The sequence below is a fragment of the Pleurodeles waltl genome, chromosome 8 (genome assembly GCF_031143425.1).
Source record: "Pleurodeles waltl isolate 20211129_DDA chromosome 8, aPleWal1.hap1.20221129, whole genome shotgun sequence".
In the NCBI taxonomy this organism is placed as follows: domain Eukaryota; kingdom Metazoa; phylum Chordata; class Amphibia; order Caudata; family Salamandridae; genus Pleurodeles; species Pleurodeles waltl.
In genome coordinates this window covers 404,482,877-404,510,567 of record NC_090447.1, presented here as the reverse complement: position 1 = coordinate 404,510,567, position 27,691 = coordinate 404,482,877, and the positions used below count along the sequence as shown (strand labels likewise).

At 46.4% G+C, this 27,691-nt stretch overlaps 1 protein-coding gene across 1 annotated transcript in view; it reads left to right on the top strand.

Moving 5' to 3' along the window:
• Positions 1-27,691, top strand: part of ATP10A (ATPase phospholipid transporting 10A (putative)) — a 1,009,168-nt gene that overhangs the window by 664,966 nt on the left and 316,511 nt on the right. The window contains exon 6 of the mRNA XM_069204275.1: positions 8,680-8,810. Coding sequence (XP_069060376.1) covers positions 8,680-8,810 — 131 coding nt within the window. The remainder of the gene's footprint in view (positions 1-8,679; positions 8,811-27,691) is intronic.

Here is a 27,691-nt window from a genome sequence, read left to right as displayed (position 1 = left end):
ACAAGCTCATCACCATAGGTGATGGTGCACCCGTATCCCTGTCTCTCTCTGGTTCACTTGTCGGCCAACCTACAGCCCTTTTGCAGTCTTCCCACAAATCTGCCGGAACCACAGTCTCAAAGAGGGTGTTCAGGTCTTCCCAAAGACATTTTGCAAGCTTCACAAACCTATCAGTCTGTTGATACCATTCAATCGGTTTCTCTCTCAGTTTGGGAAAATCATCCGTAAAAGACTGAGGGCCTGATTCTAACTTTGGAGGATGGTGTTAAACCGTCCCAAAAGTGGCGGATATACCACCTACCGTATTACGAGTCCATTATATCCTATGGAACTCGTAATACGGTAGGTGGTATATCCGCCACTTTTGGGACGGTTTAACACCGTCCTCCAGAGTTAGAATCAGGCCCTGAATGTCGCTTCTGTGCCACGGTACATGTATTAATTTTCCCCCTGCTGTCTCCCTCATTGATAACATGGTTATTGCATCACTACTCTGTGATCTTTTCTCGTTGTGCTCTGGGACACTGTCTTTCCTCTTTTCCTTTTTCTTTGCCCATCTGCTTTCCCATTTGTCTAAGCACCTCCACACTTGTGCACTCTGCAGCAATTCTCTAAGGTGCGTTTTCATGCCTGCTGACCTCATGTGTTCAAAGTCTGTGGTCCCGAAATCCAATCTATAGCTCCTGCTCAAGTGTTTTGTCTTGTCTATCTCAACCCCGTTTTTGTCAGCTATTTCTTGCAACCTTCTATGTACCTTGTTCACTTCTCTCGTAATCCTAGGACATAGATACCTCAGCTCTTCTTCCGAGTAGGACTCTAACCTATTCAAACCCATAGTCCCTTCCACCAATTCTTCTGCTTCCATGTTCAACCTAACCTTATTCAGATAGTCTTCTCCCTTCCCACTGGCTGAGCTTTGTGTGGAATTCAGACTGTTGAACCACTGTGTCAGCTGTTGCGCATTCAACCCCATCAGTGTAGCATTCACATCGACTGCCATTGATGGTTGCGGCAACTTTTCAGTGTTCGATGATAGCGGTATCATCAGTGGGGGACTCGACCTCACCACTGTTGACTGAGCACATATGGGACTAAACTCCATCAAGGACCCAGATCCAGTTGGCAGAGCCGCTATCGGAGTTGTCTCTGGAGTGTTTTCTATGCACCTTCTTTCCGTCCCACTCTGCACCATTGATCCTTGACCGCTCATACCTGAGTTAGGCTGAATGTACAAAGGTACCGGTGGACCTACAGTAATGGGTAGGGATATCGCATCTGGGTTCTGTCCATTCCCCATGTTCTGAGGCATGTTCATTCCCACGCTATGGGTCATCATTGCCGGCATGCCCGTCTGACTCCCCGTCATCTGAGCATGTGCGGTTCCCCCCTGCATCTGCTTTTGAGGCATCAAAAACTGGGTTGATTCAGCTTGTGCCAATGTTGGGTTGCGACCATTCTGTACTCCCATTACGGTTGGATCTAGAATCATTCCCGTACTGTTGTCACTGCTGTAGTACCTTGGGACCTGCGGCTGATAATTTTCTGCTGTTTTCAATATAGGCACATCTGGATATATTCTCCTAACCTGCGGTATCTGCGGGGTGAACAGTAAACTCGGGTCCTTAGATCCCGATGGCGTTTCTGAATTCGGAGTTTCATTATTCTGTACCGGTGCCGGAGGGGCAGAACTGGTACTTGGACCTTGTTCACTCTCTGCATAAGGTGGTGGACGGTCGTTCAGCAATTGCATGATGAACTCCTCATCCTCTGACTCGTCTTCTCTCCTTAACTTTTCCTCGTCCTCTCTATCTTTGGAACACCTCCTGTTTGTCTTACAGGTAGCTTTCTTGCCTGTCGCCTCTTCTTCGTTAGCAATTGCGGGAAACAATTTTATCCCCTGCAATATATCTGACCTCCACACCTTCTGTGCATTATCCCACCTAGCATCCGCTAGTGTCTTTTCTACCTTTCTTATCCTGGCCTCGAACTTCTTTTGCTGTTGCTGTCTAGCCATTAGTTCCCAAATCGCTAGAGACTCAAACTGTGCTGGCCTTGGAGGTACCTTCATGTCGTACATCGCGAATCACAAATTCTCTAGGATCCTTATATTGAATGTCCCATGGATCGGGAACGCTACGCTCCCATGTCTCTCTGTCAGCTTGTGCCATTGCTTTAGCCAAAGGCAAGGAGCTACCCCCCTTTCCTCCATTACAATGTAAGCTGGTGTACCTTCGGGTGGCGTCTCCTCTCCTACGCTCGCTTTAATGTAAGACTCCCCCTTCATCGCACTCTTTAATGCTTTAAAAAATTTCATTTTCTCGTCTTTTATTTCACAAAGTTTGTAATCAATAAGTGACTTTAATTCCCGGAATACTCTTCTCTTGCCTTTCCCCTTCCAATCGAGCCCCACGGACTGCGTCCAATCCGTGCGTGGCCCTTCTTTGCAACCAACCTATCCCAGCGCGGCTCCTAGTGACGTCACACTCACACACACTGCGGCTGACAAAGCCTCGCGGCTTGTCCTCCTTCACTCCGCTCCTCTCGTAACAACTTCTGGCATGTATCGCGAGCAACCAAATAATAATAAAACAGATCTGTCGGTTTACTACAGGAAGGGTAACACAATCGCTTCAGGACCTTAGGGATTTTTCACTAGCCTCGGCAGTTATTCCATCTTTCTCGGTCCCCACTTTCGCAAGCAAATCTGACCTGCAGACTCTGCTCTCAACTTGTCAATGATCTATTCTAGTGCACTTAGAATTTGTCAAAGCCCGAAGTTGAAGTTTTCTTTCACTCCCTTAACACACGTACCGACTCGTTGACCACGCCCGGTCAACCTATTAAACCGACCAGACCACAACATAAAACAAGTGTCTCATACACTTTTCAACATACTCCGGAGTCTCTTGACCTCGCAGGGCCCGTCTCAACAACAACAACCACGTGGACCTTTTTCTGCACAAAGCGCCACATGCACATGAAGTTCGACGACTTCCCTACTCTCACACTCGGAGTCGCACCTCCGCTATTCTCTAAAATCCTCGCAACCTTTTCAAACAATCTGCGGCAATAAGCTGTGCAAGCGCAAAACCCTGACTTCACTCATACCGTCACTAGTACCGCCAACGCCGATTTCACACCTCCATTCTCTCCATTCGCAAGCTCCGAGATCCCGGGAAAGTCGCGGGGGACTTAGGGCATCATCATTCTCTCAATCTGTTTTACCCAAGAAAAATCTAATTCAACACCATATACTTCTCGAGTGGGGTCTCAAAGAGCGCAACCGTTACCTCTCGAGCGGGGTCCCAAAGGGCGAAACCGTTACCTCTCGAGTGGGGTCCCAAAGGCGAAACCGTTACGTCTCGAGTGGGGTCCCAAAGGGCGAAACCGTTACCTCTCGAGTGGGGTCCCAAAGGGCGAAACCGTCCTCTGCTACCATCTACTGATAAAGCGTTCCCTCCTAATAAATTACCTGTATTTGGACGCTCTTGGGTCGATGAATCTTTTGACCAAGTGGGGCTCTCTTCACCCGAGATTAGTCAATTTAATCAAATCAATAATCAATAACGAACATAAGCAATGCCCTGATCAACATAACACTTCACAATTAATCCAGAAAACATTTCGGCGAACCATGACCTTTCGGCCATGAATAACCACACCAGTTCATTCAAAGTTAATGAATTTATTTCCCTTTATTAACAAAGCTAGCACGATATAAATGTGTCTCAACACCAAATGATATATGTAAATGAACATTAATAGCTGTCCATAACGGCGAAAAAGATGCAATCTATGCAGCATTTGAATAACAATGCATTCGATAATAGCAATGCAAACCACTAAAACTATAATCTTTAATGGGCTAATTGCATACATTAGTCAGCATAACAAGGTCTCAAATTGCATCGTGCAACAAATGAATCCTCATCTAACATCAAATTAGCATCTGCATGTGGGACTTCATGCAAAAACAATTTAGCAACATTGATTTGGAAAACTCCTAACTAGGGCTCTTATCAAAAATCAGCAGTTGGTTACCTAAAAAGAAACACAATGCAATTGTACATTTTCCTTTCATATTTACCAAATTCAATCAGCATTCAAGGAAGTCTTCGTCTCACAGGTACCGGTTTCGATCAGCATGGGACGGGGCAAAGGGGCAGGGTGGACGGGGCAATTGCCTCACAGCGGCAAGATAAAAGGACAAAACTACTACTTCATGCAAAGGGACGAATCAAAGTTAAAGTCTCTAGAGCGAGAATTACTTAAAGTCTCTTTCTCTCGATTAGAGAAAGCATCAAAGTCTCATTCAAAATGGCGTCGAACATCAATTGGCATCGTAGAAGATGGCAAAATGACGAGGTCGGCAAGATGGGCCATAATGGCTGCAATGGGCAATAATGTCCTCGATGGGTGCAGTGGGTAATGGCCAATGGCTAATGGCTGCTTTCTTCTTGTGCACCAGGTTTAAATAAACAACAGTTCAAATCCAGTAGGGTCTTCCATTGGAGGGTTCATAGGTTGGCTTTAAATTGTCCAATCAAAAACAACAATTTACAAGCTTCTACCTAGGCATACATTATCCTTGGAGTCGGGAACGTAAGTTGCAACATATTTTACCAATTAACTCACTTTCAGAGCTTCCATTTTCTGCACCTGCAGATTGACCTTGGAGCAAAGAAGAAGATGCCAGGCTGGCACGAAACCTTAAAGATAAGCATGTGAACCGATCTCACTGGAAAAGTACAGCTTCAAGCCAGAATACACGTTTTATTAGCACATTAGAAAAACACGAGCATCTAAACCGTGAGACAAGGCAACTAGGCCGAAGCCTCCACTAAAGTTATGCTAAGTTAAAACATTTCAAACAAGCAAATCATGGCACACGTTTACGGTTATGTCAGATTAGTACAATTCTAATACATCACATTATATAAAGCACGCTTATAAATGTTGGCGAACTACTCTGAGGGCACATTTGTCCCCGTACAATCTTTATTAGTTCGGTTAAAGTCACACTTGATTATTGCGGCACTACGTTTATGCGCTAATAAATGTAAAACCTTCGTTTCTGCGTCATCAGACTCTATAGTATGTGAAACTATCCGAGGCAGTATTGGCCCTCTGTCTGTAATAGTGGAATAATCTAAGAACGTGTCGTATCAGAAAACATCTAGAAGTGTGGATACCTCCCTGCTTTGAATTCTGGACAGGATTGAGCGCTCTAAGATTAATTGATAGCGGGGATGATGACCCAATGTCTGCTCAGGGCATATAATAGAGTGCTTGGCAATCGTTTCCTAAGCCTCTCCCGTGCTGCTTGTGTGCAGGCCCCTGATTTTATCGCAGCTCGAGTATGTTGGGGAGCACCTCCAGTCAGCACGGCTTGAGGTGTAGGATACGCAAAATATCTCTTTTAACGGCTAGATGAGCCATGGCTGGTGGGGTATGAATCATTGGTGTGTATTGTGCTTGCACGCAAAGGCAGTATAGCTGATGGCCGGGTCTGCCAGTCCTCACTGCTCACACGGCATTGTCAAAGTCTCCTGCATTATTCCAGGCTGTCTGCCGGCCCATGACAAAGTAATCATGTTCCAGCGTGAGGTTTTGAAGAATTGCTTGTTGAGAGGGATAGGTATATTATAAAATAAATATAAAAATTTGGGCAGAATGACCACCTTTTAATTTGTTCTTCAAGGTGAGCTATTTTTACCCATTTCTGCTGTAATATTTGCTTTATCATGGCTGACCCATATTTCTAGGTATTTCAGTGAGTTCTGAGTCCATGGTAAAGGGAACTCAAGAGTATGTGTTCTCTGAGAATATAGTAGACTTTCCAGTTGACGGAGAGCCCCACTAGTGATTTATTAATTGTAAATACACGTATTTTGGGGCTAAGGTTAAAAGCAGGGTTTTTTCAAATAAAATTTGATGTCATCAGCATATAAAAAGATGTTCAGGTTGTGGATTCTAAATTGCAGGGCACTGTTAAGATGCTTTTGTGAAACAGCTCAGGCCTATTACTTGGAAGCAGGTGGATAGAACAGAGTGGATGTTGGGCATTCGTAGCGAGTTTCCCTTTCTGTGTCAAATGGATCAGACAGTGGTCTGTTTAGATAGGACCCTTGTGGTCAGTTTGGTATATAACAACCGAGTCACTTCCAAAACTACCCCAGGACACCCATCCTAATCAGGACTACAAAGCAGAATCCCCTCTCAAGGGAGTCAAAGGCCTTGGCGGCATCTAGGAAGGCTGCAACCACCTCTGTGTCAGGGTTCAATTGGTGCATCAGGGCAAAGAGGCTGTATAAATTGTTGGCAGTCGATCTACATGGAACAAATCCCACGTGGTCTGACAGGGCTATGTTCGGGAGAAGGAGGATCAGCCTGTTAGCTAGTACCATAGCTAGTATTTTTACTTCAGTGTAGATTGAAGACAATCATCTGTACCAGTTCCACTACGTGGGGCTCTTACGTGGTTTTAGCAAAGTAACCAGCAATGTTTTCCTGAGTGAGAGGGCAGAGCATCGGCAGTGAGTGTGTAGTTGTAGGCCTTAAGCAGCCTAGGTCTTTGGAATAGGCTTTGAAGAATTCACTAGTGAATCTGTCGATCCTGGGTGCTTTTCAAGTCAGCAAGCTACAAATGACTTTGGAGATTTTGCCTAAGGTAATCGGGGTAGCTAACACTTTTTGCTGGGCGGTGGAGAGTCAAGACATCACTCTATGGTCAAAGAATACATTTTAGTCACACTAAAATGGGAAATTCTGGACCTGTAGAGGTTTGTATAATGCACTGTGAACTCAGCAAGCATGCCTTTATCTTCATGTACTGTTTCCCCAATGCTAGTTTCAATCTATATTATGTTCTGAGCCACCCATGGGTAGCATATAAGCGATGCTAACGTTCGCCCAGGTCTATCTCCCTCTCCATAAGTTCTAGCTGTGGCATGTTTATGTAGATGTTTGACTTCCTGTTCCGCCATTTTGTAAAACTCATTAAGTTTGACTTTAATTACCACTAGAACTTTTTTATTCCCAGCTTGTTCATATTGCCCAAGTAGGGATAGAATTTCATATACTTGACAGTCTATCCTATCTTTAAGGCCCTTGCGAACGCTGTATGGTTTGCTGATGCACATCTTCTGTTGTAAGATTTAAAGGATCCTCATATTATGCCAGTGGAGTCCATTGACCCTTTGTTAATTTGAAAGAAGTTTGTAGTTTCCTCCTGGATCTCCTGTCTGAATACCTGGCCTTGGAGCACTTGCGGCAATGAACTTGATGTGAATACTCTGTTTCGAACTATGGGTAATTTTAGCTGTAATTTCACTGGGGAATGATCTGAGAGAGTGAGAGGTCGAGGAGTAATAGACTTTACCCACGTGTAGGTGTCTCCTGTGCTCAGCCAGTAGCGTAGTAATGCCGTGATCCAGCAGTCTAGGTGCCCTCCCTCAACAAATTATGCCTTGTCCTCCATGTGTCCACTAATTCATATGTACGTACAATATACCTTAATGTTGTTGCTACAAAATTATATTTATGATCTTCTGGGTGAGAACAGCCCATGCTTTTATCCATTACTAAATTAAAGACCCCACCCATCATAGCACCGATTGTAAAGTCAACTTGAAGTATTTATTCCATATGTCTTCTATGAAGGTGGGGTTGTCTAAATTTGAGCCATAGGTATTCATGAATGTGATGTGCTTCCATTGCATCAATGCTTCTATTACATTGTATCTCCCTTGCTGATTGCTGACTTCGTGTAGTAAGTAGACTGGCTGAAATAATTGTCTTGCTATTTACGAATTCCAGTGCCCCCACCTCTAGCATTTGTCAGCAGTGTAGTTATAACCCTGTTGCAGTTTGAAAACCTGAGCACCTCCCCCCTGACAATCAATTATGTAGTCCTTAACAGAGTCAGGAACTTGACCCATTGGTTCTCCACACTACACTTTTCAAATGTACGAAAGGAAGTAGATACTTTGCCACTCAAACTCTTTTCAGACATCCAGGATGCACTGCTACCTCCTCATCCTCCATATGCTGCCTTAAAGTACACACAAATCATCTCATTATTGAAATTAGTATGCAAATGTACCTCCTTCCACACTCAAACCATCTCTGTCTACACCGCCACCTGCCCAGCTGCTTCCAAATCCCTCACTACCAGGGTCCACCTAAGCCTCGTGTGCCAATTCCAGATTCAAATTCTTTCCACTCCCGTCATTGTTTTTTACTGGACTGTACTTCATCTGTGCCTGATGCACTTGGCTTTGAAACAGCTCTAAAGAACCATCTTTTCTACTTTGAAATCCGTGTTTGGTAGAGAACCTTCAATGCGAAAACCACAGGGCCCCTTCTAAAGAGAGATGTTGAAGCTGTTAGGGTGTGAAGCATCCACACTTCTCTCTATGTTAAGTGAATGCCTGCTGTAATGGTTTATGTGGTCACAGTGGGTGTAATATCTGTGCTTAGCATCTCCATTCCAGATTATTATTTAAATACAAATAAATGTGCCCTCATCCACACCTCTAATTGTTGGCAGCATCATCTTGTCTATAGCTGTTAGTGTGCAGTTCCTAAACCTTCTTCACTACGTGTAGAATTTCACCAGACAAGATATCTAATTATCATGAGAGGCCTTTATTCAAAATTATTTTGCTTGTTTTATAGGTCATGGACTTTGGACGGGGCGTTATGGAGAGAAGCGTCCAGTGTTTGACGTCCGTGGACTTGATGGCAACTATTTATCCCCAGCACTTTCGGCAGTTTATTTATTTTTTACAATGATAATAGTATTTCAGGTACAGTATTTTCTTAGTGCTCTGCTTTAGGATTTAGGCCTACTATGGTATGGCTATTTATATAGTACTTACTACCCATGATGAGGCACTAAGATTGTATCTTGTCTTCATAGCGGGGGGTCCTCCACAATGGTTGAGGAGCGTCACCCCACTGGCTAAGAGCCAGCAGCAGAAAAAATATAAAACGATATTTGAATATCGTTTTATTTTTCTGCTGCTGGCTCAGCCAGCATGTGCAAGGATGGGCGGCGTGGGGCTGCGCCACAGGAGGTGGGAGGGGGGATGAGAAACTGTGTGAACTTAGGTTTCTCCAGCCCGTGGCTGTGTACACAGCTGAACTGGAGAAACTGCACAGGCCCCAGGGTTGTGTCTGAGCAGCAGTCACTGCCTCTCAGACTTATCCTGATGCTGCTTACATCCAATGTTTAGCATGTAAGCAGCACCAGGATTGCTGGGGAGCCTCTTCTTGTCCCAGCAAATGCTGGGACACCAGAACTGGAAAGAAGGACGGGCAAGGCGGCAGGAGAGGGCGGCGTCGAGGAACCATACGTTTTTTTAAAATTTATTTAAATTATTCCCCCCCATCCCCGTCTTCTCTCCGGTTGATATCTGCTTCAGCCACACTTCTTCATACTGTATGAGGTTATGATGGGTTAGGAACTGAGTAAGAGGAGTTGAAAGACATCCTTGAGCAGAGGTGGTCACATGAAAAAATGGGGTGTTTTTTTGCTGAGCACCATCTGATTAATTCTGTTCAGAGGCTTTTCAGAAAAAACACTGGTCTCTCCCATAAGCTTGAAATCTTTTTGTGATGACAAAACAGGATGACTTAACAAAAGTCATAGTGGTCTAAGAGGTGTAAGTTATAAATTCACAAATCAAAACTTGTGCATCTTAAGTGGGGAGGACTGTCTAGTGGATAAAGCTGTAGATTCCATCAGAGAGGCAGTGGCGTAACGCAAAATAATGACACCCCACCCCCTCTCCCGATTTGACAAAGGTCATAGTGGTCTAAGTGGTGCAAGGTATAAAGTCAGAAATGAGAACTTTTAAATCTTAAGCAGGGAGTACTGTTTAGGGGGTAAAGCTGTAGATTCTGTCAGAGACAAAGTAATCCCTCCTCCCACCCCCGTAGATTGTGAAGAAGCAGCCTGGTGTCTCACTTATTTCACAGATATTGACTGACTTGGGGCTGAATAAGTGCCCCTGTGAAGGGTTGGGGCGCCCTAAGGATTTGGGAGCCTCCCTGCAGCACAGAGGCTTGTATTACACCCCAGCAGAGAGAAGAAGTTTGCACACAACTACCATGTCCAACTAGATTAGTTAACAGACTGTGTGAGGAGGTTGTGAGAAAAGACCGAGATCTTTGTGGTGCATAGAAAGAAGTTAGGATAGCAAAAAATAGAAGTGTTGTTTTATCTTTGTACCAAATATTGCTGAGCTTTCTTGGCGTCCAACTGTGAATCACACAGTTCTAAAAGGATGAGGACAGATAAGAAGTAATACAGAGCAGACAAACCAAGCCCCTCACTCTGGCTAGAAGTCATGCATGTAGTTTTTTCTTCTCATTGGTACACTTCACCATTACTCCTAATTATACATGGGTAATTACATACATGACGTATTGGGAGTGTGTTGCTTAGGCAAAAGAGTGGCAAAGGGAAACTGTGCACAGAAAAACAGTTACCAAGGAGTTTTGCACGCATTTTCTCCCATTACTCACCTCAAAGGCTTTAATTTGGCGTGAAAGCTGACTCAATATCGTGCAGGAACTGTTTATCAAGGGCCACTTTTTACATGATAGCACTGCTGGATATCCTGTCTGCCGTATTATGGTCCTATGACATCCTATGCAAATCATAATTTGGCGGATGGGATATCTGTCATGTTTGTGATGGAGTAACCTGTCCCCTAACCTGTCCCCCAAACTCTAAATCAAGCTCTAAATGTTTTGAAAAAAATAATATTGAAAATTAGTAAGAGAAAACTGCCATTTGCCACAACGTTTTCATCTGTAATTTCTCATCACGATGGTCGATTTACAAAAGTGATATACCATTACATCTTCCAGACATCTGCTAGACCCTTCTGGTTGGTGGTATACATGGGGTTTGTGGGTTTTCCACGAACTCAAGGTACCCAGAGCCAAGAACTGAGCTGCACCTCGCAATGATTTTTCATTGTGTACCTGGTATAAAACAATTCATGTGGTAAAATATAAAGAGGCAAAATAGGTATCAAGGAAACCTATATAAATGAAATGGGCACATGATTGGATTTTAGAAGCAGTGGTGATATGCACATCTCTAAATTTGTGGGTACCCATACTAGCATGTGAATTAGAGGGCATTTTTCAAAATGTCTTCTTTCTTACATACTGTCTTAGATTTGGAAGACACAAATACAGAGAAATACAATAGGTAATAACATTTGTTCTACCATTCTGTGTTCCCCAATGTTTTCCCTACTAAAATTGTACCACACTTGTGTGAGTAGGCCTAGTGCCTGCGATAAGAACACATCACATTTTCCCACTGGAAATTGACTTTTTTTTTTTTGCAATGGGCTTAGCTGTGGACTTCGGGTGGAAGCTCAGCCGGCACCTAGTGAAACCTAACAAACCTTTTACATTTTTGAAAACTAGACACCTTGGAAAATCCAGGAGTGGGTGACCTGCGTGGCGCTCACCAGGTTGTGGTACCCAGAACCCCTTGCAACTTCAAACTTTGATTAAAAGGACATTTTCCTGACATTTCTCTGATGGAAAATTCTGGAATCTGTGGGGAGTCACAAACATCCCTCCACCCAGGATTCACCTAAGTCTTCTGATAAAATTGGTACCTCACTTGTGTGGTCACACCTAGCAGCCGCCACAGGAAATGGACCAAAACGCAATACTGACACATCAAATTTTCCACTGAAAATGGACACCTTTCAGCAATGTGCCTAGCTGTGGATTTTGGGCCCTACCTCAGCCGGCACCTAGGGAAACCTAGCAAACTGTACATTTTAATAAATAAACATCTTGGGGAATGCAGGATGGGGTCACTTGCATGGATCTCACCAGGTTGTGTGACACAGAATGCATTGCAAACCAAAAACGTTGACTAATTATGCACCTTTTCTTTGTATTTCTGTGACATAAACTTCTGGAATCCTCAGAAATCCACACAATGCCTTCTATCCAGCATTCTTCCACTTATCCCAATAAAAATGCTGCCCCACTTGTATGCTGGGCCTGCAGCCCGTGAGAGAACAGATGAAACCAAAGTCAATGAGTGTCCCTTTGCAAGGGCTCCCATTGATGTTATTTTGATCTGTTCCTGTCACGGACACTAAGCCCAGCCACACAAATGAGGCAGCATTTTTAATGGGACAGGTGGGGAAATGGTGGAAGGTAGGAATTTTGTGGATTCCTTCTGATTCTGGAAGAATATGGCACAGAAATGCAAGAAAAATGTGCAATTTTAGTTCACTTTTGAGGTTTGCAGAGCACTGTGGGTAAGAAAAATTATGGGATCCACAAGAGGCACACCACCCTGTACCCTGGGTGTCTAGGGTTCAGTTATGTATGGGTTTGGTAGGTTTTCCTGGGTGGCTGCCAAACCCAGCCCCAAAAACTGCAGCTACCCCTTTTGTTGATTTTGCTTAAGTACATCTTGGAACCCGCATTTTTCTCAGCAGATATGTGGGAACTCTCGCTGGCAGGAAGTTTGAGGCTCCCAGCAGATTCCAGTACTTTGAGGGATCCACACAAGCCACCCGAGAGTCCCCCTGGGTCTAGTTTAAGAAAATATATAGATTTGGTAGATTTTCCCTAGAGACAATGTACACCTTGGCAGAGAAAGACAGAAAAGACAAATATTACTGCACAACCATCTACTCATCAAGTACACACTCATACTGGTTGGATATGGCACATGGGTGAGTGAAAGGTTCATAGTGTACATTTTATTAACAAGAAATTTCACAAAAATTAAAAACACTGTTTATAACTCAAAGCTAAAAATAACGGAACCAGTGACTCACAACTCATGAGCTGTAAGGCCACAGCAAGGCACCAACTGCTGTCCTGGTTATTAACCCACCTTTCATGGATGAAACTCAAAACCATTCCACCAGCCGCGGGACGAGCACATTGCAACAGTCACAAGAACAGGCCATTCAAGGGCCCATCACTTTCATACGCCCAAGGACTGACCCAGCAATCACACCGCCTGGCAGCTGACAGTGTGTGGACTGGCGTTTGGCTGGCAATGTGTGTCAATGTGTAATGACCAGCAGCAAGTAACTACGCCACACTGCCAGCCAAATGCTGCCTCACAAACACCACTAGCCAAGCTCCAGTCCACACACACCACCTTCCAAGTGCCAGTCAACGCACACCTCCAGCCAAGTGTCAGTCGACACACACCACCAGCAAGGCACCAGTCCACACACATCAGCAGCCAGGCGCCAGTCCACACACATCCAGCCAGACCACATACACTGCCATTACATATTTTTTAACTAAAAAGAAAGCACAAACCAATTTGAAGAAGGTGAAAAAAACAACTATGACTGTAAACGCAACAGATCTAACAAAATCCATCAAGCGATTGCCAACCATGAAACTAAACAAAAAATATAAAATGAAACAGGCCAGTCTGTTCACTTTTACACTCACAGTTGCTCCTAATACTTCAGTTGTGTGTGGTACAATTTAAAACATCCAGACACACATAGCCCAAGATTAGAAGGACACTCGGGCAGTACATACAACTCTTCTTCGGCAGGCCTCTTCTGACACAGACTCTACATCTCCTACAGGGAAAGGCTATTTTGGGTGTGGGAGGAATGTATTCAGAAAAGTGGGGATCTTTTAATCTTGCCATATCCTCCACCACACCAACTCTAGGAACAATTGCCTGCTGCACTACAACAAGGCTGCCTATCGCAGACTTATAAAACTGAACAAAAGTCATCTTTGAATCTGGAGAACAATCCTTGAATACTACAAAAACACTGAAGGTTGCTAAATTAAACAAATTGGTAGCTAACTTCTCATACCAAATGTCCCTGGCCAGTATTTATGCCCCCAACTCAAACACAGAGAATTTCGGTCATCCCTTACACCCACACACTTTCATGACTCCTCTGTTTCATTCATATGGGGAGGCGACTTCAATTGCGTTCCAGACGTATACACAGATAGATCCCTTCCTCTCCTACCCGGGGCACCCAGCAGAATTACCACACAAGGACTTTGCCCATGAATGTCTGACAAAGGGCTACATGATACATGGCACTTACAACATCCCCAAAAACTGGAGTACTCCTTTTACTCCCCTGTACACAGACAACACACTAGAATAGATCTGATACTCAAACCAACACGCCTGGCGCAAGATTTCCTGCAGGCGAAATACATGGCTAGGACACTGTTGGACCACAGCCCGCTCAGGATTAGTCTCCATTGGGGCAGGTCACGCACAAGCATACCAACAAGGCGCTTACAACTAACAGCGCTCGCTGACCCTCCATTCCATTAGGACCTGGCTGAATGAATTGCCAGTTATACCACAACAAGAACACAGCCTCCTCGCGAGCCGTAGAATGCAACGCTTACAAAGTGGTTGTGTGGGGTCACTGCCTCTCGGCCGCAGGGGGAGTCAAGCGCCTTCTGACACGCAGACTGCTTGTACTGGAGACGGATATGCCCGTCTTGGAAAGAGATGTGACGCAGGGCACATAGGACCCAATCGCGCTTTGAGAATTATGAGCTAAACTTAAGGATGTAGACTCACGACTGCATAGACACGACTATAGACATTACATCACTAGGTTGCACGCAGAAGGAGATCGATCCAGTGGGCTGCTAGGATGGTTGATTAACGACGGATGGAACCACACTCCCATTGGAGCTATTAGGTTAGAGACATGTGACATGGTCAACTCCCAAGTTGCTATAAAATGAGTTTTTAGGGATTACTACAGCATGCTATATGCAGAAGGGCCAGTACCCACCTCAGCACAATTAGAAGACTTCTTTACTAACCTTACATTGACCCAACTCAACCCCATACAAAAAATGGAGCTTGATGAGCCCATCGACATAGAGGAGATCCATACCGCATTGTGACAATCAGCCCATAATAATGCAACTGAAACGGATGGGCTACCAGCCGAGTACAAGTCCACTTTCTCGGCTCACCTAGCGGGTCCATTACTGGAGGTGTTGAATGAAGCGAAACAGCGGGCAGTCTCACAGAATCCAAACGTGAATCGCTTATAGTGGTCCTACCTAAACCAGGCCACGATCCGCAGGATGTGCGCTCATATAGACCCCTCTAACTACTTAACCTAGATTGTAAATTACTGGTCAAAGTGCATGCCAACAGGCTACTCCCACTGATTGGTCTCTTGATCCATGAAAACCAGTCGGGACTCATTCTGGGACAGAATAACTTCGAAAACATCAGAAGGTTCTTGTGCCTATTACACGGTACCCCCAAAGGGAAGCATGGTAGAGTAGCAGTGTCACTGGACATTGAAAAGGTCTTAGTTACCCTCGGATGGCACTTCTTAAAGGCGACACTGAGACACATGAGCACAGGGAAAATGTACATGCACCATGCAATTGGACCTTGACTGGCAGCTGGACTGAACACGATAGTGGATTTTTTTTAAGGAGGGCACTCTCCTGACATATGCAGGCATTGAGAACACTCACAACATAGGCCCAGGACGCTTCCTAACCTACTGCGCCATGAAACAGCTCATTCACAACACATGGTGGAATGGTGATACTGAGCCCCCAACATCACCCACGCTTCACCTACTACTGTAGGGCTCTGGACACACTAGAGTGGTATCCATGCTGTACAGCGCTCTTTTGGGAAGTAGGGGATCGGGCCAAGTGGGAGCTAGAGCCAAGTGGGAGGCAGACCTACCCAGCCCAATGTCTCAGTCCTCTTGGGCCGGTGTGCTCCAGCACATAAAGGGTGTGTTCCGCAACCCTAGATTTTGCTTCACTCAATTTAATTATTTACCCCAAGCCTACTTATCCCCTCACCGGAACCATCCCATGTTCCCCCACTCGCCCCACGAATGCCCTAAAAGTGGAGACCAGGAAGCCAACGTCTATCACATGGTGTGTACTTGCCTACCCATGCAACGTGCCTGGCATGGTTACCGCATCAACGAGGGGAACTGACAAACCACCCACTGCTTCCCATTCCTGAATCCTGCCTACTAGGCATACGCACTAGAGCCAAGGGCGACAAACAATTACATAGGGTCATAGACCTTGCCTTTGTCCTATTCAAACGCCTCATAACGATGCGATGGAAGGCGCCAACTAACACAGGTGTAAATAACTGGCTAAAAGGGCTACTACAGCGTGCTGGATCTGAAGCACAAGTACTTTGTTCACTCAATTACAGGGGTGTGGCAGTGGCAGGACTTGGAAACTGGGATACTTACATTGCCCTGGCTGAGGCCAAAAACGACTTACATTGCCCCTGAATTATGAAAGCCGCTGTTCACGCAGGCGACAACTAGCACTTCAAGATCACCTCACGGAAGGGCATGACGGTGCAGGTGATACTCAGGCTTGCACAGCTCACATCTATTGCCCAGCCAGGGGCAACAATAGCACACAGAATGGCGTGACACATTACCCCACCCAACAGGGATTGGAGCCCGGGCAGCGACATTAGCACCACTAATGGGATCACACCAAGGTACATGGGTAAAGTGTGGGCAACATTACATCACCAAAATTACACTCTGGATTATCATATATAACCCCTACGCTGCCAGGCCTTTTCCCCCTCCTGTGCCAAGCCTTTTTTGGGCTATTTGGGGCAGTTCGCACTTGGGCTCTCATAACCTTTTGTTCACATAAGCTACCCACGCCAAATTTGCGTCCTTTTTTTCCAACACCCTAGGGATTCTAGAGGTACCCAGACTTTGTGGGTTCCCCTGATGGAGACCAAGAATTTAGCCAAAATACAGTGAACATTTTTTTTTTTTTAATGGGAAAACAAGGCTGCAGAAGGAAGCTTGTGGTGTTTTCCCTGAAAATGGCATCAACAAAGGGTTTGCGGTGGCAAGATCACCATCTTCCCAGCTTTCAGGAACAGGCAGATTTGAATTGGGAACCCCCATTTTATTTTTCAATACAATTTTGACATTTTACTGGGACATACCCCATTTTTACTATTTTTTGTGCTTTCAGCCTCCTTCCGGTTAGTGACCAAAATGGGTGAGAAACCAATGCTGGATTGCAGAATGCTAAACATTTCTGAAAAGTAGACAACATTCTGAATTCAGCAAGGGGTCATTTGTATAGATCCTACAAGTGTTTCCTACAGAAAATAACAGCTGAAATAAAAAAATATTGAAATTGAGGTGAAAAAAACAGCAATTTTTCTCCACGTTTTACTCTTTAACTTTTTCCTGCAATGTCAGATTTTTTAAAGCAATATACCGTTATGTTAGCTGGACTCTTCTGGTTGCGGGGATATATAGGGCTTGTAGATTGATCAAGAACTCTAGGTACCCAGAGCCAATAAATGAGCTGCACCTTGCAATGGGTTTTTATTCTATACCAGGTATACATCAATTCATTTGCTGAAATATAGAAAGTGAAAAATAGGTATCAAGAAAACCTTTGTATTTCCAAAATGGCCACATAATAAGGTGTTGAGAAGCAGTGGTTATTTGCACATCTCTGAATTCCGGGGTGCCCATAATAGCATGTGAATTACAGAGCATTTCTCAAATAGACGTCTTTTTTACACACTGCCTTTCATTTGGAAGGAAAAAATTTAGAGAAAGACAAGGGGCAATAACACTTGTTTTGCTATTCTGTGTTCCCCCAAGTCTCCCGATAAAAATGGTACCTCACTTGTGTTGGTAGGTATAGCGCCCATGAAAGGAAATGGCCCAAAACACAACGTGGACACATCACATTTTTCACAGAAAACAGAGGTGTTTTTTACAAAGTGCCTACCTGTGGATTTTGGCCTCTGGCTCAGATGGCACCTGGGGAAACCTAGCAAACCAGCGCATTTTTGAAAACTAGACACCTAGGGGAATCCAAGATGGGGTGACTTGTGGGGCTCTCACCAGGTTCTGTTACCCAGAATCCTTTGCAAACCTCAAAATTTGGCCCAAAAAACACTTTTTCCTCTCATTTCGGTGACAGAAAGTTATGGAATCTGAGAGGAGCCACAAATTTCCTTCCACCCAGCCTTCCCCCAAGTCTCCTGATAAAAATGGTACCTCACTTGTGTGGGTAGACCCAGCGCCCACGAAAGGAAATGACCCAAAACACACCGTGAACACATCACATTTTTTCACAGAAAACAGAGGTGTTTTTTACAAAGTGCCTACCTGTGCATTTTGGCCTCTAGCTCAGCCGGCACTTGGGGAAACCTAGTAAACCGGTGCATTTTTGAAAACTAGACACCTAGGGGAATCCAAGATGGGGTGACTTGTGGGGCTCTGTTACCCAGAATCCTTTGCAAACCTCAAAATTTGACCAAAAAACACTTTTTCTTCTAATTTCAGTGACAGAAAGTTCAGGAATCTGAGAGGAGCCACAAATTTCTTTCCACCCAACGTTCCCCCAAGTCTCCAGATAAAAATGGTACCTCACTTGTGTGGGTAGGCCTAGCGCCCACAAAAGGAAATGCCCCAAAACACTATCTGGACACATCAAAATTATCATATACAAAACTACCTGTTTTTGCAGGGGGGCACCTGCGTTTTTGGTCCTGGGCTCAGCAGCCTTCCAGGGAAACCTACCAAACCCAGACATTTCTGAAAACTAGACACCCGAGGGAGTCCAGTGAGGTGTGACTTGCGTAGATCCCCCCAATGTTTTCTTACCCAGAATCCTCAGCAAACCTCAGATTTAGCTAAAAAATCACATTTATTCCCACATTTCTGTGTGGGATCACTGCACTGGGACACATTTCATACCACCCAATGTTCCCCTCAGTCTCCCAGTAAAAATGATACCTCATTTGTGTAGGTGGGCCAAGTGCTTGTGAAAGGGAAGAGCCAAAAACATGTCGATATTGAGGGGAAAAAAAGGGGGTCCAAAAGGGCAGTTTGCAAAAAAAACATTTTTAGGCTGACAAGTGCAGCAGAATTTTTATCAGTATAGATGAGACAATGCTGGGTGGTAGGAATTTTGTGGATTCCTGCAGATTCTGGAAGGTTCCATCACAAAAACGTGGGAAAAATGTGTGATTTCCAGCAAAGTTGGAGGTTTGCAGGGGATTGTGGGTACAAAAATGGTGCGGGTGCGTGTGAAACACACCACCCTGGAATCACCCAGAGGTTTAGTTTTCAGATGTGTCTAGGTCTTGTGGATTTTTCTACATGGCTGCGTCCCAAAGTCATAAAGTGCATCCCTCACCATTCCAAGTGGGACGATTTTGAGAGTAAGCCAAGTTCTCATGGCCCAAATGTAAAACTAAAATCCAAAATAATCAAATGTCTTCTTGCTTGCTGTGGGATAAGATGTTTTAGAGTGCGGGGAAGAGCTCAAAGACTGTTACCCCCTTCAGTTGAGGTGGGGGAGTAACCAGGCCCATATTGGTTGGTAGCCACCACCCCAATATTTTTTGTTTTTTTTTAAATTCCCTGGCATCTAGTAGACATTCTGCCCCCCCGGGGTGTGAATCAGGGGTAATTGCCCCATCTGCCCACTGGTGGGCAGAACAACTTTGGCCCCATTTATTTGGGGTAGGGGTATGGCCATACCCCCACCCTCTATTATTTTTTTTAAACTTCCCTGGCTTCTGGTGGGCTTTCTGCCCCCCCCTCCCCCCCTTGGGGGCAGATGGGCTTTCCAAAAATAGGCCCATCTGCACCCAACGGGGGGCAGATATGGCCAACAATAATGTGCCCCCATGGGGAGCGACCCTTACCCAAGGGGCTGCCCTCCTAAAGAAAACACACGCATACACACGCCAATCACTGGTGCCTAAGTGGTTTCTGGCCCAATTGGGGCAGATTGGCCTAACAAAAATTGGCCAATCTGCCCCCAATGGGGGCAGAAATTGTCTAAATACAATTGCCCGCCAGGGGAGTGTCCCTTGTCTAATGGGTCGCTCCCCATCTCTAAAAAAACAAACAAAGAAAAAAAAAACACACAAAAAAATTTGCCCTGGCGCCTAGAGGTTTCTGCCCCCACTGGGGGCAGATCGGCCTAATAACAATAGGCCGATCTGCCCCCAAGGGGGGCAGAAATGGTCTAAATACAATTTGCCCGCCAGGGGAGTAACCCTTGCCTAATGGGTCGCTCCCCATCTCTAAAAAAACAAACAAACCAAAAAAAAAACCACAAAAAAAAATTTGCTCTGCCGCCTAGAGGTTTCTGCCCCCCCCCAGGGGGTGCAGAAATGACCTAAAATAAATTTGCCCCCTGCCTCCCCAACCCACCCGGGGAGCGACCCTTGCCTACGGGGTCGCTCCCCTTGCGTGACACTGGCGAAAAAAAAAAAGATCCCCGGTGCCTAGTTCTTTCTGCCCCCCTTGGGGGCAGATTGACCTAAAATCGGCCGATCTGCGCCCAAGGGGGGCAGAAATGGTCTAAATACAATTTGCCCCCCAGGGGAGCGACCCTTGCCTAATGGGTCGCTCCCCATCTCTAAAAAAACATACAAAGAAAAAGAAAAACACACAAAAAAATTAGCCCTGGCGCCTAGAGGTTTCTGCCCCCGGTGGGGGGCAGAAATGGACTAAAATAAATTTGCCCCCCCAAGCCCCCTGGGGAGCGACCCTTGCCTACAGGGTCGCTCCCCTTGCGAGACATTGGCGCAAAAAAAAAGATCCCCGGTGCCTAGTTGTTTTTGCCCCCCTGGGGGGCAGATTGACCTAAAATCGGCCGATCTGCCCCCAAGGGGTGCAGAAATGGTCTAAATACAATTTGCTCACCAGGGGAGCGACCCTTGCCTAATGGGTCGCTCCCCATCTGTAAAAAAACAAGCAAACAAAAAAAAAAACACAAAAAAAACATTTGCTCTGGCGCCTAGAGGTTTCGGCCCCCACTGGGTGCAGATCGGCCTAATAACAGTAGTCCAATCTGCCCCCAGGGGGGGGCAGAAATGGCCTAAAATGAATTTGCCCCCCAACCCCCCGGGGAGCGACCCTTGCCTACAGGGTCGCTCCCCTTGCGAGACATTGGCGCAAAAAAAAAGATCCCCGGTGCCTTGTTGTTTCTGCCCCCCTTGGGGGCAGATTGACCTAAAATCGTCTGATCTGCCCCTAAGGGGGGCAGAAATGGTCTAAATACAATTCGCCCGCCAGGGGAGCGACCCTTGCCTAATGGGTCGCTCCCCATCTCTAAAAAAAAAAAAAAAAAAAACACAAAAAACACACAAAAAACATTTGCTCTGGCGCCTAGAGGTTTCGGCCCCCCCTGGGGGCAGATCGGCCTAATAACCATAGGCCGATCTGCCCCCAGGGGGGGCAGAAATGGCCTAAAATAAATTTGCCCCCTGCCCCCCAATCCCCCCGGTGAGCGACCCTTGCCTACGGGGTCGCTCCCCTTGCATGACACTGGTGCAAAAAAAATATCCCTGGTGCCTAGTTCTTTCTTCCCCCCTTGGGGGCAGATTGACTTAAAATCGTCCGATCTGCGCCCAAGGGGGGCAGAAATGGTCTAAATACAATTTGCCCCCCAGGGGAGCGACCCTTGCCTAATGGGTTGCTCCCCATCACTAAAAAAAAAACAAGCAAAGAAAAAGAAAAACACAAAACAAAACTTAGCCCTGGCACCTAGAGGTTTCTGCCCCCACTGGGGGAAGATTGGCCTAATAACAATAGGCCGATCTGCCCCCAGGGGGGGCAGAAATGGCCTAAAATAAATTTGCCCCCCCAAACCCTCTGGGGAGCGACTCTTGCCTACAGGGTCGCTCCCCTTGTGTGACATTGGCGCAAAAAAAAAGATCCCTGTTGCCTAGTTGTTTTGGGCAGATTGACCTAAAATCGGCCGACCAACCCCCAAGGGGTGCAGAAATGGTCTAAATACAATTTGCCCCCCAGGGGAGCGACCCTTGCCTAATGGGTCGCTCCCCATCTCTAAAAAAAACAATCAAAGAAAAAGAAAAACACAAAAAAAAACTTAGCTCTGGCGCCTAGAGGTTTCTGCCCCCACTGGGGGCAGATTGGCCTAATAACAATAGGCCGATCTGCCCCCAAAGGGGGAAGAAATGGTCTAAAGACAATTTGCCCCCCAGGGGAGCGACCCTTGCCTAATGGGTCGCTCCCCATCTCTAAAAAAAACTAACAAAAAAAAAAAAAACACAAAAAAAGTTTGCCCTGGCGCCTAGAGGTTTCTGCCCCCCCTGGGGGCAGATCGGCCTAATAAAAATAGGCCGATCTGCCCCCAGGGGGGGCAGAAATGGCCTAAAATAAATTTGCCCCCCCAAACCCTCTGGGGAGCGACCCTTGCCTACAGGGTCGCTCCCCTTGCGTGACATTGGCGCAAAAAAAAAGATCCCTGTTGCCTAGTTGTTTCTGCCCCCTTTGGGGGCAGATTGACCTAAAATCGGCCGATCTACCCCCAAGGGGTGCAGAAATGGTCTAAATACAATTTGCCCCCCAGGGGAGCGACCCTTGCCTAATGGGTCGCTCCCCATCTCTAAAAAAAAAAAAAAACACAAAAATAAAATTTGCCCTGGCGCCTAGAGGTTTCTGCCCCCAGGGGGGCAGAAATGGGCTAAAATAAATTTGCTCCCCCCCCAAGCCCCCCAGGGAGCGACCCTTGCCTACAGGGTCGCTCCCCTTGCGAGACATTGGCGCAGAAAAAAAGATCCCCGGTGCCTAGTTGTTTTTGCCCCCCTGGGGGGCAGATTGACCTAAAATAGGCCGATCTGCCCCCAAGGGGTGCAGAAATGGTCTAAATACAATTTGCCCCCCAGGGGAGCGACCCTTGCCTAATGGGTCGCTCCCCATCTCTAAAAAAAACAAATAAAGAAAAAGAAAAACACAAAAAAAAACTTAGCCCTGGCGCCTAGAGGTTTCTGCCCCCACTGGGGGCAGATTGGCCTAAAAACAATAGGCCGATCTGCCCCCAAGGGGGGAAGAAATGGTCTCAAGACAATTTGCCCCCCAGGGGAGCGACCCTTGCCTAATGGGTCGCTCCCCATCTCTAAAAAAACTAACAAAAAAAAAAAAAAAAGTTTGCCCTGGCGCCTAGAGGTTTCTGCCCCCCTCTGGGGGCAGATCGGCCTATTAACAATAGGCCGATCTGCCCCCAGGGGGGGCAGACATGGCCTAAAATAAGTTTGCCCCCCCAAACCCTCTGGGGAGCGACCCTTGCCTACAGGGTCGCTCCCCTTGCGTGACATTGGCGCAAAAAAAAAGATCCCTGTTGCCTAGTTGTTTCTGCCCCCTTTGGGGGCAGATTGACCTAAAATCGGCCGATCTACCCCCAAGGGGTGCAGAAATGGTCTAAATACAATTTGCCCCCCAGAGGAGCGACCCTTGCCTAATGGGTCGCTCCCCATCTCTAAAAAAAAAAAAAAACACAAAAATAAAATTTGCCCTGGCGCCTAGAGGTTTCTGCCCCCAGGGGGGCAGAAATGGGCTAAAATAAATTTGCTCCCCCCCCAAGCCCCCCAGGGAGCGACCCTTGCCTACAGGGTCGCTCCCCTTGCGAGACATTGGCGCAGAAAAAAAGATCCCCGGTGCCTAGTTGCTTTTGCCCCCCTGGGGGGCAGATTGACCTAAAATAGGCCGATCTGCCCCCAAGGGGTGCAGAAATGGTCTAAATACAATTTGCCCCCCAGGGGAGCGACCCTTGCCTAATGGGTCGCTCCCCATCTCTAAAAAAAACAAATAAAGAAAAAGAAAAACACAAAAAAAAACTTAGCCCTGGCGCCTAGAGGTTTCTGCCCCCACTGGGGGCAGATTGGCCTAATAACAATAGGCCGATCTGCCCCCAAGGGGGGAAGAAATGGTCTCAAGACAATTTGCCCCCCAGGGGAGCGACCCTTGCCTAATGGGTCGCTCCCCATCTCTAAAAAAAACTAACAAACAATAAAAAAAACATTTAAAAAATTTGCCCTGGCGCCTAGAGGTTTCTGCCCCCCCTGGGGGCAGATCGGCCTAATAACAATAGGCCGATCTGCCCCCAGGGGGGGCAGAAATGGCCTAAAATAAATTTGCCCCCCCAAACCCTCTGGGGAGCGACCCTTGCCTACAGGGTCGCTCCCCTTGCGTGACATTGGCGCAAAAAAAAAGATCCCTGTTGCCTAGTTGTTTCTGCCCCCTTTGGGGGCAGATTGACCTAAAATCGTCCGATCTACCCCCAAGGGGTGCAGAAATGGTCTAAATACAATTTGCCCCCCAGGGGAGCGACCCTTGCCTAATGGGTCGCTCCCCATCTCTAAAAAATAAAAAATAAATAAAAAAAAAAACACAAAAATAAAATTTGCCCTGGCGCCTAGAGGTTTCTGCCCCCAGGGGGGCAGAAATGGGCTAAAATACATTTGCCCCCCCCCAATCCCCCCAGGGAGCGACCCTTGCCTACAGGGTCGCTCCCCTTGCGAGACATTGGCGCAGAAAAAAAAGATCCCCGGTGCCTAGTTGTTTTTGCCCCCCTGGGGGGCAGATTGACCTAAAATAGGTCGATCTGCCCCCAAGGGGTGCAGAAATGGTCTAAATACAATTTGCCCCCCAGGGGAGCGACCCTTGCCTAATGGGTCGCTCCCCATCTGTAAAAAAACAAGCAAACACAAAATAAACACAAAAGAATTTTAGCCCTGGCGCCTAGAGGTTTCTACCCCCACTGGGGGCAGATCGGCCTAATAACAGTAGTCCAATCTGCCCCCAGGGGGGCAGAAATGGCCTGAAATAAATTTGCCCCCCAACCTCCCCAGGGAACGACCCTTGCCTACAGGGTCGCTTCCCTTGCGAGACATTGGCGCAAAAAAAAAGATCCCTGGTGCCTTGTTGTTTCACCTAAAATCGTCCGATCCCCCCGGGCAGAAATGGTCTAAATACAATTTGCCCCCCAGGGGAGAGACCCTTGCCTAATGGGTTGCTCCCCATCTCTAAAAAAAAAAAAAAAAACACAAAAAAAACACTAAAAAAAAATTTGCTCTGGCGCCTAGAGGTTTCTGCCCCCCCCTGGGGACAGATCGGCCTAATAACAATAGGCCGATCTGCCCCGGGGGGGCAGAAATGGCCTAAAATAAATTTGCCCCCCCAAACCCTCTGGGGAGCGACCCTTGCCTACAGGGTTGCTCCTCTTGCGTGACATTGGCGCAAAAAAAAAGATCCCTGTTGCCTAGTTGTTTCTGCCCCCTTTGGGGGCAGATTGACCTAAAATCGGCCGATCTACCCCCAAGGGGTGCAGAAATGGTCTAAATACAATTTGCCCCCCAGGGGAGCGACCCTTGCCTAATGGGTCGCTCCCCATCTCTAAAAAAACAAACAAAAAAAAACACAAAAAAAAATTTGCCCTGGCGCCTAGAGGTTTCTGCCCCCCATGGGGGCAGATCGGCCTAATAACAATAGGCCGATCTGCCCCCAGGGGAGCAGAAATGGCCTAAAATAAATCCCCCCCCCCCGGGACCGACCCTTGCCCAAGGGGTCGCTCCCCTCATGCCAGTTTCCTTTTGTAAAAGAAATCACTGGTGTCTACTGGGCATTTCAAAAGCCGGATTGCTTTACAAGCAAATTCCTTTCCTTCCCTTTGAAGCCTCTCCTGCCTCCTCCACGTGATCGGAAGAGAAATGCTTTGGGAGGAGGCCTCTGTGAAAGTCAGCGCGCGATCGTGCGCTGACTTCACAGGGGGGGTGGTGGGGGTCGGGGTGGATGGGGAAGGGCTTCCGCTTCCATCCCTGCCTTGGGGGGGGGAGTTGGGGGAACCCCACAGAGGGAGCGCCAGCGCTCCCTCTGGGCTCTGTGCCCAGGACGTAATGGTTACGTCCTGGGCACACGAGCACTGTGCCTCAGGACGTAACCATTACGTCCTGGGCACAGAAGGGGATAATGGTAAATGTCACAAGAACGCTGCCTTGATTACCACCACACATCGTAATTAGCATCCTGACGATGTGAGAATATACACATATCCATGCTGAAGATAATGTTTGTCGGCAGATGTCACTTAAGTATGAACTTGTAGTAATCTGGACTCCTTCCTTTTACCCCCCTCAGCACCCATCATGAATACCTGATATCATGTATGTGCATGTACAACGAACGCTCAGTGTTCTGCATAGTTTGATTATGTTGTAACGATTAAAATAAAAACAGATTTGAAAAATAAATAAACTTCTTATACGAAATGTATGACTTACGAATAGCAGTGTAAGGCTCCAATCTCTGATCGCCTCTATCTACACTACCCATGAGCTTATTGTAGTCTAAAATGCACATAAGTTTGCACACTTCAGCAAACTGACCCCAAACAGTCACAGGTGAAGTACTTTCATCATGAATGGTGTCAGCATGTGGACATCTTTCCTGTCTGAAAACACAGTTAGAAGTGCATCACTATGCAAGGCACTGCACTGTCCCCACTGAGTTTTTTGTTTTTTTTACATACAAACTCTTTAGGCTATCCTTTATGGTTAGGGCGGATTAAGCTACAAGCAACAGTGTCCTCTTTGAGCAGTTCCTTGAACAGTTGCATACCAGTGTAGAAGTTATTTATGTATAAATGGTGACCTTTGTTAAAACGTCCTGTGCCAACTTTCCACACAATTTTCTCACTGACTCCAAAGATGGATGGACAACAAGGGGGGGTCAATAGAACACTCCCTAACAGTGTACACCCTGAAATTAAAGACATCCAGTACTACTCTCAGACAGCATATACATCTTAATTCCATAACATGCCCTCTTGGTAGGAATGTACTGCCTAAAAACCAAACAGCCCTTGAACAGTACCTCACCGACAGCTATTTCTTTCCCTGAAACATGTATCTCTGAAAATCGATCTACAAAATGATCAAGAACAGGCTGAATCTTGAAGAGAGCGTCACAATCTGGGTGATCCCTTGTCAATGCTAAAGCATTATCAACAAAATGCAGCATCCGAAAGAGAAGCAAATACTAATCATGAGTCATGATTGCAGGAAATATAGCAGTTGCCATCAAGGGACTAGTAGACCAATAGGAAGACAGTGATGACTTCCTTATCAAGCCCATCCAAAAAGTTGAATCCAAGAACTTCTTCAACTCATCCAGATTTGTCGGAGTCCACAGGCTAGCTGTAGAGTGAGGCTTAAGTCTGGCATTGTTGTCCCTTGAATACTGTTCTGAATGCAGAGCAGTCTGGTTAACAATGTCATCCAAAATACATCATCCGTATACAGATGAAAGAAAAGTATAGGCAGAAAGTTTTCAGTATTGACTCTACACCCTGCAACACCACTAAAGGTAGGCAACATAGGCTGCTGTAAGTTTGCAGCAACCCAGAGTTCAGCACCTCCAATGGGAAGCCTTTCAGCTCCAGGCTGTAATCCAGATTTCAAATAATCAATCAAGGGGTATTTGTAGAGCACTGCTTATCACCTGAGGGGGTTTCCAGACGATTACTGCCATTGATAGTTGAAAAGCTAGGTCTTGAATCCCTCCCTAAAGTTGGTTATTGACGGTGCAGCGCACAGATGGAGAGGGAGGGCGTTCCAGGCTTTGGCGGTGAGGTGGGAGAAGGAGCGTCCTCCTGAGTGGCATCGTCAAATACGTGGGATTTGGGCGAGGGCATGGTGTTTGAAGCTAAGGTTCCTGGGAGGTTGATGGAAGTGTAAGCAGTGGTTAAGCTAGGCAGGACCTTGTAGATGTGGCTTAGGAGTTTAAAGTGACATCTTTTCTGGATCGGATCGGGAGCCAGTGGAGGTCCCTCAGGTGCTGGGTGATGT